The sequence below is a fragment of the Lethenteron reissneri genome, chromosome 32 (genome assembly GCF_015708825.2).
Source record: "Lethenteron reissneri isolate LAM-NWPU_2019-01 chromosome 32, ASM1570882v1, whole genome shotgun sequence".
NCBI lineage: Eukaryota > Metazoa > Chordata > Hyperoartia > Petromyzontiformes > Petromyzontidae > Lethenteron > Lethenteron reissneri.
Genome location: NC_083810.1, coordinates 14845598 through 14863786, shown reverse-complemented (window position 1 = coordinate 14863786; position 18189 = coordinate 14845598). Strand labels below are relative to the sequence as shown.

At 45.4% G+C, this 18189-nt stretch overlaps 1 protein-coding gene across 3 annotated transcripts in view; it reads left to right on the top strand.

The window, feature by feature from the left end:
* The window catches only part of LOC133350092 (WD repeat-containing protein 64-like), a 48439-nt gene extending 32937 nt beyond the window's left edge, over positions 1-15502 (top strand). For all 3 annotated transcript variants that reach the window (XM_061564103.1, XM_061564104.1, XM_061564105.1), the window contains 12 exons: positions 1459-1513; positions 2992-3037; positions 3936-3995; positions 5537-5699; positions 6053-6148; positions 8658-8716; positions 9469-9610; positions 10560-10599; positions 10906-10994; positions 12029-12270; positions 13717-13787; positions 14256-15502. In XM_061564103.1, the coding sequence (XP_061420087.1) occupies positions 1459-1513; positions 2992-3037; positions 3936-3995; positions 5537-5699; positions 6053-6148; positions 8658-8716; positions 9469-9610; positions 10560-10599; positions 10906-10994; positions 12029-12270; positions 13717-13787; positions 14256-14415 (1223 nt within the window). In that variant the 3' untranslated portion in view covers positions 14416-15502. The remainder of the gene's footprint in view (positions 1-1458; positions 1514-2991; positions 3038-3935; positions 3996-5536; positions 5700-6052; positions 6149-8657; positions 8717-9468; positions 9611-10559; positions 10600-10905; positions 10995-12028; positions 12271-13716; positions 13788-14255) is intronic.
* The last annotated feature ends 2687 nt before the right edge of the window (positions 15503-18189 follow it).

Genomic DNA, 18189 nt, shown 5'->3' with positions numbered 1-18189 from the left:
GCAATCATATGTTCGGTAGCTAAATACGAATGTGGAGTAGTGCTAGCCACCAGAGGTCTTCAGGAGAGAGTTTGTGTAGTTTTGCTGTTCCTTCTCTCCTGATGGAGCACTGACTACATTTGTTGACTGTATGGTCCGTAGTTTAGGTTGCATTGCCACATTGACACTTTGGCTGGGTCTTTAAATTCCCATTGGCCTGTTGAGGTCCTAATGCAGTTGATGGTTCCACCAGAGTCTTTTAGCAGTGTCACAGCCTGGAGCTGTTGGTGCGATGTTTGAGTCTCGAATTACGAGTTTCTTTACCTCCTATTTCAAGAAGATAAACGCCTCCATGGCTTTTGTTGGGGGGGGGGGGTGTTATGAAGCAAAACACGAGGTATTTTCAAAATGTCACTTATGTGAAGTAATACAATATATAGAGTTCACAATAGATGGACAAGAATCTGACCACAGAAGAGATTCATGTGAATTGCGATTCAGCAGCCGATATGTCCTTTATTGACCAATATATGACATCAGCATTTGCTTAAACAGGTGAACTCTAGCCGGAGAACTCTGGCCTCGTAAACAAATGCCGCTGGTTGCCAGGCGGTAAAGTGAAGGGCCATGCACACAACTTCCGCTGGTGTGTGGACATGCGGCTTAATGCAACAGCGTCTTCTACAGGAGTGATGCATTATTAATCTATGCATACACACACACATGCACAAACTCGTATGCAATACGTGTACACTTCATAATTATTGGCTGTTAGGAAATAGACACAAAATATAATTGTCTAAGCAAGTATTAAAATGCGATAGTTAGAAGTGCATTCTCATTGCGACAGAGGGAGTGCTTTCCGCCCGTTCTGAGTAAGCAGAATCATCCGTTACTCCACCAATACCAGCAGTGTTTTTTCCTCTCTCAGAAGACTGTCGTTACTAACACGGCACTTTATCTAACACGTAAAATAAGGTGTTATTACTTTCACCATATTTGTACATATGATAAAATCTAAAAGTTCAACACAAGGTACATTTTCTCCTCACACAAAGAACAATGTTACAGTGTTCTTTAAATGAGTGGTGGCGCAGTGGTTTGGGCAATGCGAACATCAGTGGCTAAGAGGGATATCTGACCCCCATCCTGGGCCCCCTCTTCACGGACCCGCGCTGATCAGTGTGGTGAAGTATGGCCAAACAACCATGAGAGCATGAGGCATTCATCCAGCAGCGGATTGACAAAGGGCTAAAATCTATGTTATTGATCGACTCTCATGACCTGGTACAACATCCCTTAATTGTTACGTGGAGATTTGAATGTGTATCGCTTCGGAATTCACTTGTGCACAAAAGCATGGAAGCGTGAATTGGACATGTGCAAAGCTTTAACAATTTTATGTCTGCATTAACTGAGAATGTGTGGTTTGCTCAGTGGATAATAAGGCCTTCTTACCAGTTCACATTTCTTTTGCAGAAAGGAATGCTGAAGAGATCTGTGACTGTACGTACGTCGTGGTCAATAAAAATAAGTGAGTTCCCCCCATAACAAACATTTAGAAAAAGGCAAGTCAGTCAAAGTGTCTGTCAGAATCCGTGCTTGGTCAACTTGACGGAACCAACTTGCCATTCAACACCATGCCGAGGGAAAACATGGACAACGAAGCATGATGGGAATTACACCGAGAGTCAGAAAGAGGGCCACATGGATCAGAGGACAAATGCAAATTCTAAATTAGAATATTGATATTTTTTTACTTAAAACTTTCGTGACTGCAGGAATTCATATTTTTTGGTTATTTCGGTAAAGTCACGTAGATAGAAAAATAAAGTGAAGAAAAATAAAAGTTATACAAATAAAATAAAAAACAAAAAAAAAACATTAATGGAGACTGCAGCAAGGTTTTTAACCTCGGTGAGCATACTGGCAGTTTATAATGTAGACTTATTCTGTATGCTTTCAGTAATAAAAAATAAAGAATAAATAAAATTATTGAAATTTTATATTACCGAAAGAACCAATAATAAGTCTACATTATCGACTACCGGTACACTCACCGAGGTTAAGAACCAGGCTACAGTCTACATTAATGTTTAAAAAAAATGTATTCACTTTATTTATAATATGTATTTATACTGGAGAACTCCAATGAGCTGTAAAGCTCTTTTTCGCAGATGTCCCGTCGGGGAAGGTCAAAACGTGACAACAACAAGCAATACAAAAACACGATTGGAGTGCCAAAGTAGAGAAAATGTAAACAAATCACTTAAATATACAGATACAAGTTGTTTTTATACTACCAGCTAAGGCCCACTGAGCTATTCACTTCTTTTTCAGAAGCGCCCTGGCCACAAGTGATAGCTCAACGAAGTGCCTCATCAAATTTATAACAACAAAATAATTTAAATAATCTCAATGCATGTTTCTAAGTGTGGAGGGGAAAACATTCGGCACCCTAGTGACTGTTAAGATAAGCAAGTGGGCAAGGGACCTGTCGATAGAAGAGATGACGGCTGGCAGTTGCGAGTATTGACAGAGTGGGCAGCCGCTAAGGGAGGGGACGAGCTAAAGAGGACCTCCAGCGTGGAGATGGAGCGAAGAGAGCAGCTCATGACTGCTAAGACAAGTAAGTGAGCTTCGGCAGCAAGTATTGTGAGAAGGGATGATAGCAGATCGGGATGACTGGCAACAGTCATCCCGATCTGCTATCAAAGGAGGATTTCCACTTGGGAGATGGAACAATGAAACCAGCTTGATGTGCAGGAGCGGGTAGAATGCGACATCGCAGGACCCTGAGATTTGGCAGAAAACATGAGGAGGGCTTCATCCAGCAGTGGCTTGAACACAGCTGTTGCTATTGATGCTGCTTTTATTTGATTTCATGTTCTCATTGCACCGGTGTAAATTAGGGTAATTTAAAAATGACAAGGTGCTTGTTTGAATACGAGTGCCTTGAACGTGCCTTGGAGCCATGCTGAATGCGCGTTGCTTATGTCTGTTTTCATGTAGATATATTATTTCAGTCGGATGGGACAAGAGAATAAATATTTTCTTGGTAAGTGTGTCTCACATTTACATGCTATATAGATATCATCGTCTGCTTTATGCGACTTGGTAAATTAGAGTTTTTTGCAGTATAATCTTTCAATCAGTTATGTATCTACATACACACACACACAATACTGTTTAGTCTTTAAACCTATTGGACTCTCAGGCGTAAGGTTAGGCAACAAGATCTGCTTAAATACACAAACTCTGGACTGGTTTCATCCCTTCTGGGCCTCATCAGCATTCAGGCGTGCTACACAAATATTGCTGGTTACCTAGAGATAATGGGTAAGTGCCCTCCCTCTACACCGCATTTCCTCCTTCGAGATATGAAACATAACCTTTGGTCGAATATATTGTCATGTGGCTACACATGATTAAAGATAGAGAGAGTAATGTTGTATTTACTAAATTATTATCACTACTCGACATTTGCCTGCAAATTCCATCCCTAGTCCCGCCCACTTACCCTTGGGTTGTACCCACCACAAACGTCGACAAGCTTTGTCTGCAGTAGCTCTCGCTACATTTCCTCCTGCCTCAGCAGTCCGCCTGCTGCATTGTTTCATCTGAAGACGATAGCTTGTGTTGCTATCGAAACGTCGTGATCTATTCGTTATTTTTCTACCTACGTGACTTTACCGAAAGAACCAGGGAATGCATTTCTGCAGTCACTAAAGCTTCAAATGAAGATTAAAAGTATTCTCATCGTATAAACAAAACACTTGCAGTTGCTTCTAATAATGGACAGTCCTTTGTCAATCCACTGCTGGATGAGAGCGTCCCCTAGCCATGTCGGTTAAGTGGGTGTCCCCCCATGGTTTGCACACCGTGCCGTGAACCCAGAAATCCAAGTTCGATTCGGAGTGATGCTGTGGATAAAATGTACTCATTTTCTCTTTCAGGATTCCCAAGAGGACCAACAGCTGATTCAGTTCCCACAACCGCACTGGGCGGATGATTTGGTACCCGACACAGTGGCACCAATTAAATCTGAGATGAACATCTTACGCCCCCTGGGGGTTTCTTCCATCAGAGCACCTATGCTAAATGTAGCATCCCGGTTCAAACTCTGCTGCTGCTGATCAATAACATCTGTGTCTGGGCCATATCCTCTGTATATGATTAAAGGTCATCAATACCTATTAGACCCACTTCATGGCAGACTTTTATTCTCAGTGGGCTCTTACCTAGTCATAAATAAACGTGATTTATCTATTCAGCAATAGCTGATTTGAAAGGAATTGGTCCAATTATATGAAGACCTACAAACCTTGACACACATGACCTACTTTCGGTTTCAGGATGCCTAAACAAATTTAGAAAATATTTTAAGGTTTTTAGGTTATAAAACCAGAGTTGAAATTGTATTCCTTGAATTTGGACCATTTCAAATCTAGGCGCACACACAGCGTCTCTTAAATTGTAACTGCAAAAAGGAAAAGGACGCCATTGTTCCTGTGGAAGAGCTATCCCCAACCGGAGGAATGTGGAACTTTAATGTGTCGTTAAACCCGCCACCACCCGACACAGCCAATTAGTAAGGGTTGTCACGTAAACAGAACGTGCCAATTCGTCAAAGGCACAGCACTAACCGGTGTGTTGGAGAGCCAAGCCACAACATTTACAATCTGAGTACGACGTTTCGCCAGTAATTACAATGAGCTTCATCAGGCGACAGCCAGATTTATGTAGAAGTCCACCTGTTTCGGTCCCTATATAGAGGCATAGATGTGGTGACCACGCTTCTGTACTCTTGAGTCAACGTACATTATGCATGCGCATTATGTGAGCCCATTGATCTTGTCCTTCCTGTCCATCGTGTATATTAAAATAGCCGTACCGATGGTAATCCCTATTGAAGTATGAGTGGCCTGTATAGGCATGCATTTAAACAATGTTTTATTTGATGATTCGCTTCCACGCAGCACAGTCGGTAGCTATCCCAACAGTCGTGAAGGCCTACATGTTAAACCAAGACGAGACTGTTTGAGCACAGAGATGCACTTTGACCTCTTATCCTCAGTACAACCGAGGTGTGCCAGGGCAGTGCCGGGCCAACCTGGCGTGGCTCAGGAGGCGCAGGGTTGTTTTCCACTCCACCAGCTGAGCCGTGCCACTGCCGTCACACGCGATGAATATGTCAAGACGCATGTAGATGTGGCAGTGACGCTGTGTCCGGACGGTGTGATGACGGACTTCACACGATGGATGCTTCATTAGCCCCGCCAGTGTTCCTATTTGGTCTTGAGCCAGATTCAGATATCTTCTCAGGCCAGCATATCACGGTTAAATTCTGGCAAATAGCCAGTGGAAAACCAACCCTACCTAGGGTTTCCACCTCTAGCGAAAGTCAGGAGAGGCGGCAACCGCAACCCGTATCGTGAGGACCCCTTGCTCGCTCGGCTCGCATGTGGCAGTGGAGGAATTGTTCTCCGATATGTCACACCAGTGTAGGCCTACCTCCTCTCGCACAAGTGTCATAATTGATCGTCGCCATCCGCAGAGAAAGGGCCATCGGGAGGATGTGCTGTGCGTGGCCCAGTGCCCGCCCAGCCTCCTCGCCACGTCCAGCTACGACGGGGAGGTGATCGTGTGGAACCTGGTGTCTGGTCACGTGAGCTGTCGCCTGCCTCCACCGCCGGCTCAGCACTCCGCCGACCCTGCAGGTGCCCTCCGTGCGCGGGCGGTGCGATTGCACCGGCGTTCACACTGGAATTTCCATTGACCATTGATTTTAATTTATCCTTTAAGTCAGGGCACATGACACAACCACCACACTACAAACCTACTTGCTCTACTGCCACCTCGTGGCCACCTCACGAGCACAGCAGATTTGTGAATTTCACAAACCCACGCGATTCACTCACCCTTACCTTCAAACCTCTGGATTAAAGGTGTTAACCACCATGCCGAGAGTAATACGTTGATTTTCTGCTTCATGGATGCTGTGGGTTCCTCTGGTCTTTTTGCCTGCTTATTTCTCTGACACCTGACCACTGACCCCTATGTAACCCCACAGAGGATGACGATCTCAGTGTCTCCAAGGTCATCTTCCTGAAGAGCCGTGTCGCCCACAAGGACAGGGCTGCTCTGCTCGTTGCGAGCGGGCCACATGGCGAGCAGCACACAACACTCAGTTTTAACATTTTCATTTCGTTTTACATTTTTTGTAACAAAACTGAATTCCATATTTAATCATTTATTGTGCAATCCCCACCATGTTATGAGATGATACATCGAAATGGATCACTATAAGAAAACGGCCCACAGACGTGGATATCGCAGAATTACATGTGAAATCCCTTAATGTGACCTCTTGTCCACGGCAGCATCATCCCTGAACTAAATACTTTAAAATGAGTGATAGTAATAATGAGTGATAGTAATAATGAGTGATAGTAACAATGAGTAACAATATCGATGGGACCATTTTGCCAGGATCCAACACAACCGCTGAACCTGAGCAATCGGTGTGCTGATGTTCGCATTGTCTTCGTGCTGCTCTCTGGCCGACCAGCGGTGAGACGAGGCCCTAAAGAAGGCTGCCTCTGGTGCAGGCCAATCCGTTTCAAAGCCAATGCGTGTATATTAACAGAGCACCCAGCCATCAGATTCACCATGGAAGTCGAAAATGATGGCAAGCTACCCTTTTTGGATGTCCTAATCAAAAGGAGACCTGATGGTTCAATGAGCCACTCTGTCTACAGGAAAGCCACCCACACGGATGCTTATCTAAAACCGGATTCCCACCACCATCCATCCCAGAAGAATTCCCTCATCAAGACTCTATATCATAGAGCCCAATGCATCTCCGACCATGAACACATTTCCAGTGAACTCAAACACGTACGCCAAGCTCTTAAGGCAAATGGTTACTCCGACTATACAATCCGCAAAGCCATCACTCCAACCATCAAGAAGGATCCTGTTGAGGAGCCTTTCAAGACCATCACCTTACCCTACATTGCTGGGGTCACAAAAAAGATCTCCAAAATCCTGATTAAACACAAGATCCAGGTCCGATTCAACACAGTACATAAAATCCGTGATCTGGTACCGTCTGTAAAAGATGTGGTTCCAGACATACAGTACCCTGGCGTCTACAAACTAAGTTTCCTCTGTGGTAGCAGTTACATTGGTGAAACCAAACGACATGTCTCGGACCGCATCCGTGAACATAAAGCTGACCTGAAACACGGTAGGACTAACACCTCAGCCGTGGCAGATCACTGTTACAACTCAGTGGGCTCACATGATATTGACTTCTCCAAGACAGAGGTTCTCTGCAAGCCATCTGGCTATCATGAGAGATTCGTTCATGAGGCGATCCACATATACAAACACAGAGACAATTTTAACCGAGAAGATGGATTCTGGCTCAGCAATCATTGGAAGGACGTAATAAACCATTTCGATACACATTAGGGTGTGTAGAATAATACATAGTGTGATATTAAATGTATAAGATATAGGTTGGTTTACAGCAATACAGTATATAATTTAATGTTGGGTTTATCTATGGCAGTATATAGTACGGTATATGCTCGTGTGATGTAAGAGAATAAGGTTTAGATGGAAGCATATTATAGAATTTTTACGAGGTAAAATTGTAATGTATTACTTGCTGTTAGTAACTCAGCTTATTATAGAGTATAGTAAGTATACTGATGGTGCGATGCAGTTTATACTTTAGTTTTTTATGTAGTTTATACTTTAGTTTTCTACGTGGTTGTTGAGTAACTGCAGCTACATATCATTAACATTCCTTTCCTTTGTTACTGCTAATCCCTGCACCCCCCTTGGTTGCTGCTGATCCTGCATAATGCATGGGCATAATATGACTTTGACACCCCCCCGCCCAACGCCTACGCATTTCCCATGAATATGCTAAATCCCTCTTCACATGCACATTCTTTTTGTTAAGGCGCTCTTCAACCCCCAAGGCAGCTTATATATAAGCTCCTAGTTTGGTAGTGTCTCATTCTTCACCTGAAGACGGCTGCTTGCGTTGTAGCCGAAACGTCGTGAGAATTGTTTTATTATGTTTTATTTTTATTATTTTATTACTTCCCTTCTACGTGACTTTACCGAAAGAAACAAGAAGAGCATGTTTGTTTACATGTTTTGCCACAAGTAAGTGTGGCTAATGCACACTTGATACCTTGCAAAAGGGATCGATTTGGTGTTTGAACATCTTAACACCTGTTTTATTGCCAGAAAGGGTAAAAGCTGTCCTTATTTTTCATTATATTTCACAATTTGGCAGCTGTGGCATGTGGCATCTGGGCTCACAACTCCAGACCATGAGTCACATGTAATCTCAGCCCAATGTTCAGTCATGCCATTCGGTGTTATTGACGGATGTGTTGAGTTGTTGCTTCATACCTCTGGTGAGCATGGTTGGCTACGTACGTTGTGAAAGAAGTCCAGCATACATACAGGACACTTGTGCACCACTGCCAACGCAGTATCACACAACTCTTTGATTAGTTCAGGAATGTGGAAATCTTCACCACTGGATCAGTGCTGGCAGTGGAGATGAGCTCTTCACTCTGCATAACTGAGCTCAGAGAAATGTTGTCTTTTGTTTAATTTAATGTGACAGTGCAATTGTCTCTTTGCAGGGTTCATTCATTTCTGGAACGTTTATCACGGAGGACGGCTGTTCGCCAGGTTTCCTGCCGTATGTGTAACGATGACAATCCTCTTTCTCAAACACTCGCATCGTGCCGAATGCTTCATTGTGTAATTTCAAACAGTGCGTGCACACATCTTTTCAATAAATGGATATAGCAGAGTAATGGGCACGTTCCCTGAGACCCAGCGACCCACGTTCCAGTTACGACCATGAAACAAACCAGTGGCATGTCGTGGACCCACTCCTGCAGCTGGGTGTAGTCTCTTCCTTAAATAGGCACTTGGTGTATTGTGTAAACAGCAGCACTGGGGAGACAAAGGTGGTGGGACACTGTGCTGGCTGGAATTAATTAAGCTTTGAATTATTTTGTACTGAATTGTAACTTGATTAGCCGACCTTATGATTATCATTGGAGAGTCCTCCATGTGACCAGAATGATCACGTGAGGTGCTTGCAAGTTGCAGGGTGGGTCCCGTTCATTGCTGAATCGTGGAACACGCAAGGGACTCGGCGTTCATTTTATTTCTTTGAAAGACACTACTCACCGTAGGGAACCTACGACACGACCGCAATCTGTGATAGCTGGCGCCAAACTGTGCCACACTGCGCCACGCGTCCTTCCACTCGGCGTTGTCAACCTCGGTACCGACAAAGTTGTTTTATAATAGTTTCTCTTCCGATTCCATTCCGGTGACATACATGTACGTACAAATACGTCATCGGAATGGGAAAGGCTTAACAGCACTTGCCCTTATGGTCTGCGAGGCTGAAGGGGGACCTTTGTCTGTGCGCACCAGGGCCGGCAGGGCAGGCCCGTGTGCTGCCTGGCCTCGGCTCTCGGAGACAGCGTGCTGCTGGCCGCGGATCAGACGGGCCACGTGTACGCGTGGGACGTGAGCTCGCACGCCATGCACGGCCCCGAGGAAGAGCCTCCCCAGTGTAGGTGGCACCGCCCCCCCCCTCCACATCGGACCCATCGTTTGGATGGAGTGCTCTTTCCAATAACATCTGGTAACCTCGCGACGTTTATTTGACAAGCTTAACTCTGCCGATGGCACCCAGAATGTTGAAACTGGCCCAGTTTGCTTGCTTTAAAAAGATGCTGCTGGATAACTTGTGTGTGGAAATCCAAGAGGCTGATCGCTAAAAGGTTACTCGCCCATCCCACTGCTGGCATGAGGGCCTCCATTAGAGGGGGCTCTGGAGAGCTTCTCCAGAGGGCATTGTCCTACTCATCCAAGCTGACCAGATGCTTTACCCAAATACACCCGGCATGCCAATCGACTAAATGTGAAGTACACAATTATAGTGCTGAGTGGACAGATGTTTTGCCCATTGTTTCACCTGCCACACTGGGAGATGAACCGGCAGCAAGTTGAGTGCGCTGTTCCACCATGGCAGCCTAAGGACTAAAATGCATTCGTATGTGGAGACACATAGGGGAGATCTGCCCACGTGCCAGACTAGGAGAAATCTGTGAAGGCCGTGACGACCTATTTTTTAACTCTCGTTTATTGCTTGTTTTGTCTGAACTGGGCCAGATTATAATTTACACAGCACATGTTTGTTAATCTCTCTTTGCCCTTGCGTCATATTATTGATTTCCGAGTATTGCTTTTATGCAATTTGCATTATTGTGCATGCAGCAGCACTTGCTAAAACGATTGTGGTGTTGTAATAATTCTGCATTGTTTCTGTGAGAGTGCTGTGTAACAACAGTCAAGTGATAATCTTGTCAATACACTGCCCATGATGACCAAATGTGCATCATCAGTGACTCATACGCTTCCCATTAAGGCTTCCCCATACAGCTTTTGGAGTTGAGGCTACAACTCGTGATTGGATTTTATGACCGTTTTGAGCAGATCTTCTCCTTCTTTGTCCCCAGTGGTGAGTTTATGGAGAGCCCATGTCGGCGCAATCACAAGGTGAGTTGTGCACGCCTGCTGTGATCGATGGCAAACGAACAAATTAATGTACACCATGCCACGTGTTTTGGTTGTGTCTTGCCGGATGGTTGATAACTTGTGGAACAACTGTATTTGTGTGGCACTTCAGAATACGAGGTTGGAGATCACTTGGGTAGGTAATGAACGCGGCGTGTGATCTGCCAACCCCGTCTCAGAAAAGGATCAAGGCGTGGGAACGAAAGCGGGCACAGTGCAGGATCGTATAAGGAAACTGAATCTTTGCGAGACCAAAAGTTGAGTGCGGTTTGTCACGTTCTCTCTCAGCATGGATGTCATCGAGGAGCACAAGCTGCTGCTCACAGCTGCGTTGGATTGCTCAGTGAGGCTGTGGAGTGTGGACGGAGCCTTTGTTGGTAAGCGATGCTGCAGGGCTCTAGAGTGTCTCTGGAGTGGCAATGCAGCTCTCCGAGCACCTCATCATTAAGCTGTTTCATCTTGAGGGAATCTTATCCATTACATTTGATTTGAGTGCATTCTTATGTTAAACTCAGTTCTATATATTGTTATATCGGCACGTACGCCCAGGTATTTTCCTAATTTTTTTTCGTATAAACAAGTGAATTGAATAATTCAGTTTGGACACTCATTTGTGCAATATCCATGCACGCCCTCTGTCCTGGAAGCCTGCATTGGGGGTTGTTGGCCACTTCTATAAACGAGTGATGGCCACTGCAGTGTTGACTCACTTTAACCTCTACTCTTACTAAGTGGTTCAAATGCCGCATCTATGGGGCCGTCCATAAATGACGTCACACACCTGGGGGGGGGGAGGGGTCAGACATTTGTGACGATGTGTGACGAGGGGGGGGGAGTTGAGAAATGTGACGTCACATCAAAATGCGCAACTTTAAATATAGACAACACGTTCTACTTAATTAATGTGCAGCGCCACATTAAATATGCACAATGACAATAGTTTAAAGCGATTTTAAGCATGTTTTATTTTTTAGGGGGGGGGGGGCAGAGCTTTGTGACGTCATATTTGAGGGGGGGTCTGACTTTTTGTGACGCCGTGTGACGAAGGGGGGGGGGGGGTCAAAAATCGCGTGACGTCATTTATGGACGGCCCCCATCAGTTGTGCAACTGGACTCCTTCTGTTCAATGTGGAGGTGCTGCTGCTGCTGTGCTCTCGCAGCACCACGGATCTCCCGTGAAACATAGCCGCGAAATGTCCATGATCCGTGTAATAAATAAAATAAACTTTAAAGGCGCAGCCCTGCAATGTCTTGCGCGCACCATTGCTGCTGTCAGGGCCTCCACTCGACGGAGAGTCGTCGTCCCCTTGAGAAGGGGGCTCTGACCACACGACCACGCGTCTCCCCCCCCCCCCACCCCACCCCGCCCTGAATGATGCACGGGACTATGTTCTATTCCGCATTCGCAAAGGCACCTTCGGGCAGGACACCCTGTGGGACATCCACAACCGCGCCACGTGGAGCCACCCCATGGGGCCGCTCGAGATCCTGGTGGACCCCCTCGACCCACTCGCGCCCGACCGCTACGAGCCCAGCGGCCCGGGGGCTCGCGGGCCGGAGCGGACCAATCGGAGAGAGCGCTCGCTCGAGCGGCCGGCCAATCGCAACGGCCCAGAGGAGGGGGAGGCGGAGCGCCGAGACCACGTGGTGCAGGTGACGCGCATGCGACGGCTTTGTTCCCGCGCGATGTCCGACGTTTTGCTCCACGTGCTGGGAGCTCCTTCAGCAACTAATCGCATCGACTGGCCACCTTAACTGGAGCCAGAGCGCACCTTGTGTGAATGCAATATTGAGGTGAATGGAGTTAACACATCTGTGTGGATGGGGAAAGGAAACAAATTGTAAAATGACAAACGAGATGATAAAAATGTAACAATAATAATCCATTCCTTTAACTTTGAATCATGCCGGTTCATCCAAGTTGCAGTGGGGAGTGAATTGTTACATGTCAAGTTACGTGCGAACAGATGACAAGCTGTTTCACACTACAGCCTTGGATTGGTTAAGTTCGATTTTAAATCTTAAAATACGTCAGCTGGAACCTTACCAATGCGGTAAGGCAGTTAATCTCACACACATGGGTGGTCTCATCGATTGATAACATTGGGTTATTTTTCAGGGCAGTTTGGTTTCCTCCCACATGCTCAAACATTCATTGACCAAACATCCCATTCAGGACCTGCCTGATAACCTCTAGACTGCTTTTTTTAAATTAACAAATAATTCTGTTATTTGTGAATATTGAACTCTGCAAGGCTATATGGAACGATAGCATTCTGGTGGATTCGATTTCATACCGATACTGTCGTACACGCCTTCTGTCAATGCCCCCAGTTAATGTACACTCAATTCGAGGTCACTCCTTCTCTGCTGCTCTTGTTTGGAATTCTCACTTCATCGCCGTCCATGCTGCCAACCCCCAGTGCCTGTTGAAGTCAAAACTCAAGACTTCTGCTGCGCTGAGACAGATTCTTCTTTACGAAATGCCTTCAACTACACCTTGCCTTAAACAAGAACTGTATTCTTTGGATTATAAAACACACTTTATTCCCTCTGCATTTGGAAGAAAAAGTTGGAGGTGCGTGTTTCTCCACCTTCTATTTTAAATCCTTCTTTCCTGCTCTTCCGGGATGTCATAATTGGCGTAAAATTTGAATTTAGTTGATTAACGAAAGTATTTCACTTCGTACACCCCTGGAGATGGAGCATCCCATTTGTAAGGGTGCCAAGGGTGTTGACACATCGCAAAACATTAGTTGAATTGGCCAGGAGTCAAAATTCGGCCTCCCGCAACGCAGGCGGGAATTCTACCACTGAACCACCAGTTCCTGGTGCGTCTTATAATTATCTGTTGAAGAGGTGCTGCATGCAGCTCATTTTACAGCGGTCCCTACGATGCGTGCGGCTCACTTGTGTCCAGCACCTTGGGACACGGTCTCATTCAATTAGATGCAATTAAACACAAATTGTATTGCGTTATCGCACCCGCTCTTAGCCGACGACATTGGAACGTGTTCCTTCAGCGAGCGATCGGGGCTGCTGGGCAGAGCGTGGTCCACTTACCGTACTTCGTTTCCCGCGTGGTTTCTTATCGAACAGAGCGAGCCGACCAGAAGTGGCAACGCCGCAGAGACCCGCGAGCTGGCACCCGAGAAGTTTTGGAGCAAGAGGTGATGTAGGAGTGGTATACACTAGAAACTAAACTATTCTATTTTACCAGGTAAGGCCCACTGAGCTATATAGCTCTTTTGTCAGAAGTGATCTGGCCACAAATGATAAATCAGCAAAGTGCCTTATCACGCCAAATACTTCCCATGCACGTTGTTTATAAATGTGGAGGGATAAACTGGAGGACCCGAAGAAAAATCCACGAGACCACGGGGAGAACATGCAAACTCCAAATATGCAGGCATCCGAGTTGGGATTGAACCCACGACCTCCTGTTTACCAGGCGAGGTAGTAACATCTCACCACCGTGGCGCCCCTAATATTGTGATAATATGGATGTACGCTTCCACAACCACGATGAATACCCAAGCAATCAATCGTCCGTCACTTTCTCCATGTTGCGATGCAAGTGCGCGCGTTTCGAGGCGGCGCGCGTTGAGCAAAACGGCCTCTGGTGTTGTTGAATGCAGGTTGCGGCACACCAGAGCGAGCGGGCAGGGCAAGGCGGGGGAGGGTGCCAGGGGGCCAGGCCCGTTTGGAAGCCTCGCCTGTCACCAGCTGGACCACACCGCTGCTCCTCCGCCGCAAGGGAAACACATCCCCCCCGTCAGCACTCGCCAAAAGCGTTGACTTCTCTCACTAGGAGCCAAGCCTTGCCAGCGTGGCGTTCATTTCGTCTTCCCACCCTCTAAATTGTGCATAGGTTGGTTCGTTTACTTTTAACAAAGTCATACTTTGCTTACTCAAACTTCGTTAGGGGGCCTGCATCAAATGCTATTCCGATATTAGGAAGCCACTGGAGCTATGCACTTTTAAATCTGGATTGAAAACGAATTTCTTTGCAACTGCGTTGTGTTTAGTTGTATTTCCGATTAGCACCGTTGGCAGCGTATGGTGCGAAAGAAGTTTAACATACATACAATTGAGGTTTCTGTTCTTGAACCAATTATTTTCTGTCAATCGTCGATATGTGATAATCATTCAATGAATATTTACAAGCGATATTCCATACAAGTGTGGCGAAGAATGTTGTTGACAATTACAATTTTTATATTTTTGTGCAGTAATTGGTGACCGTGCTTGTGACTTTGGAATCAGGTGAAATATTGTACTTGAGACGCAGGATTAATCGAGCGCGATTGCTCCTATTTGAACTCAACAGCTGTGGGTTCGCTACTCTGTACAGGGTGATGTCAGCCACCAGGACGCCTTGGAAATGCGATAACAATCAAGCAGACCATGTGCCGAGCAGGAAGTAAACACAAGTTCAGTGTTATAGTCCCTAAATAACAATACCGTTCCATGTTCATAACTGGAACGTTGCTGAATAGTAACAGTTTCATGTTCCGTATCGTTTATTTTTGTCTTAAAACTGTGCTGGGGTCCTCATATTACAGGTGAGACATACTTTCACGAATTTCCTCAAATGCACACCAGCATGCTGCTTGTTCTGTATGTTTGAAGCCATAATGGGATTGATTTGGGTTATAATCAACGTTACAGATGCGTACAATCAAATAGTATCGAAACTGCGGGAGCATACACGTCTTTAAAAGCCAAATCATAACAGGCAATTCATAAAATGGTACGGGGAAAACAATATATATCCAACCTTGCGTGTTTTGACATTTTTGTTTGTTTAATATTTAATAATGCCGTATTATATAGCATGGAATACTGATGTTGCTATCGTGTCTTAAATTGTGTGCAATTTCCACATGAGAAGAATAAATGAATAATTTGCAGTCTTGTGTCAATCCAGAAATGGGGACCGACTCTACTGCACCACACTGACCAGTTTAACACGGAGCCTTTCGCGACCATTATCATCCATGAGAGGTTTTTGGGTTAGATCGTGTAAATGTGTCGTTAAAACCCGCCACTACCCAAGCGTGGTCACCACATCTACGCCTCTATATAAGGAACGAAGCAGGTGGACTTCTCCACAAATCTGGCTGTCGCCTGATGCTCATTGTAATTACTGGCAAAACGTCGTACTCAGATTGTAAATGTTGTGGCTTGACTCTCCACCACACCGGTGTGCTGTACTGGTGACTAATTGCCACGTTCTATTTACGTGACAACCCTGACTAATTGGCCGTGTCGGGTGGTGTCGGGTTTTAACGACACATTAATATATTTACGCGATCTAACCCAAACGCCTCTATTATGGACACTGACCAATGCAGGTTTGTGAGGGCGGATCTGTGTATTGTTTGGATATCACTCGCCGCTGACGTTAGCCATGGCTGGATATCGATCTCTGGTTGCAGGGTTCATTGCACCATGCACTAATCACTGCACCACACATTCCACTTCCAAACATATTTATACTTTTTATTTTTCTTTATACTCTTGAGCCAAAGCTCTTGAAACCAGCATATACATTTGACCTTTATACATGCATAGTCTTTTCTATATCCCATACTACTCACTGCTTTTACAAGAGATCTTCAATGTAAGGTTATATGCTTTCTTGTAACCAAAAACATTCTTGGCCAAGTATCCATAATTCTTCACTTTTAAAAGCGCTCTCAACTCTAAAATAAAAATCGGGTATAAATGAGACACCCATCAACATGGCAAAATCGTTTAATACAATCATTTCATTTGTAATTGTTAAATTCGCAACAAAAAATATGTTCAGGTCAAAACCAATCTGCTTATGAAATCTACAGACTAAAGTATGATTTCATAAGTGCATATCACATGTAAACATGTTCACGACAGCCACAGTAAACGGCAAACGGTGCCAATGGAAGCGAAACCTGCTCCGCCAACGGGCATAGGATAAAGAAGTGAATGCTGTAAATCATGTAAACTTGTGACTTGCACAAACATGCATACACACCAGCATTAGATATTTCTGGAATTATTAATAAGAATTTGTGTTACAGAGGGGGGTTGTGAGCAGAATGGCTGTCACGTCACCTTAACATGACTGTAACCCTGCGGCCCAGGTTTCACGTTGGTGTTTAATCGATTACTTTGTGAGAAATTGCTATAATGTATCCATACAAAGCAACGTTTGCATGTCACTGCATCCTATTCTATAGTGCTCCTGTCCAAAAGAACATTTACACCAACTAGAATGGTTCAGAAAACCGTGGCTTCCTAAACAAAGCTGCTTGCTGCTTTGTGCTCACGTTTGGGGTTTCCCGTTTGTAATTGACGTTACGTCGAACATATCTCTACAGTGGGCCGTTGAGTGCTTTCCCAGACCCTGACTGCGGGGTCAGGTAATTTTAGTAAATAAATTAAACGTATTACTGCGTTCAAGGGGTTTGTTATCACAAAGGCAATCCGTCAAGATTGAAAATGCCCTTCTGCAACATGACATGGGTAAAGCCCAGCAAGAGTGATGACAGAGATCAACCACGTGATCGATTTCTATTGAATAACGCATGAAGGTATTAAGCTAAAGGTGCTACCCTGCAATGACTTGCTCGCACCACTGCTGGCGGAAGCCTCCATACTGGTCAGACGTCTCAAAAGAGGTGGGTGTACCCACGCTTTACCCCACCACACACGACTTGCACACATAGAGTGCTGGGCGGGAGGATCTGGTGGATATTGTCAGTGCTGGTTCGATTAGCTCCCTCGGTCATGCCAGGGGGAGTGGGTAATCGAACCAGTGATTGAGTCTCATTTCTTAACCATCATTACACCATGGCACCACACGTGACACTCTAATTCAAAATGTCATACACGGCAAAAGCAGCAGCATCACGTGTCGGCCTCGCTACTGGACAACTGTGAGAGCCGAATTGCTCATCGGATTCCTCCAGTACGAATATCTGATTCCTGGCTGCAATGGTGAGACGCATTCTTATTCCATTGTACACGCGGGAATAATGGGCTCCAGCACTGAGCAGGGCAAACCCCACGAGAGGAGATTTGACAAGAAGACACACAGCCACGTTCAGCACGCGGCAAGTGCTGCAGGAAATGTTGCGTTCGTCACAGAAGTGCAGTCACGTTCAAGGTTTGGTTGCAGTATTGTCCCCTACCACTTTGCTATTTAAAAGTCAGAGTTGGTACACTCCAAAGTGAGCTATGGAGGTTTTTGCTTACGCGGAGAATACAAATTTGAGAACAGTCTAAAAAAGCATCTCGCGAAATAAAAAAAGCTGAAGAATCGGCAGATCGTGCAATAGGTCAGACATTAAGCTAGAGGAAGCATTGCTTCGCTGCAAGTCACCACTGCCTTCCAAGCTCACGATCTCGCTCAGTGCATGCTCATCTGTCGCTGGCAGCATCCCAAGAGAAGGTTTGTGGGTTGAGTGCTCTCATTGACTGCCGCCTCTGTGGACGTGACTCGCCAAAAGTCTCCTGGGAGGGGTTCCCACATTGGCACAAGTGTCAGCGAAAATGAGGCTCAATACATTTAAAGCGTTCCATTCA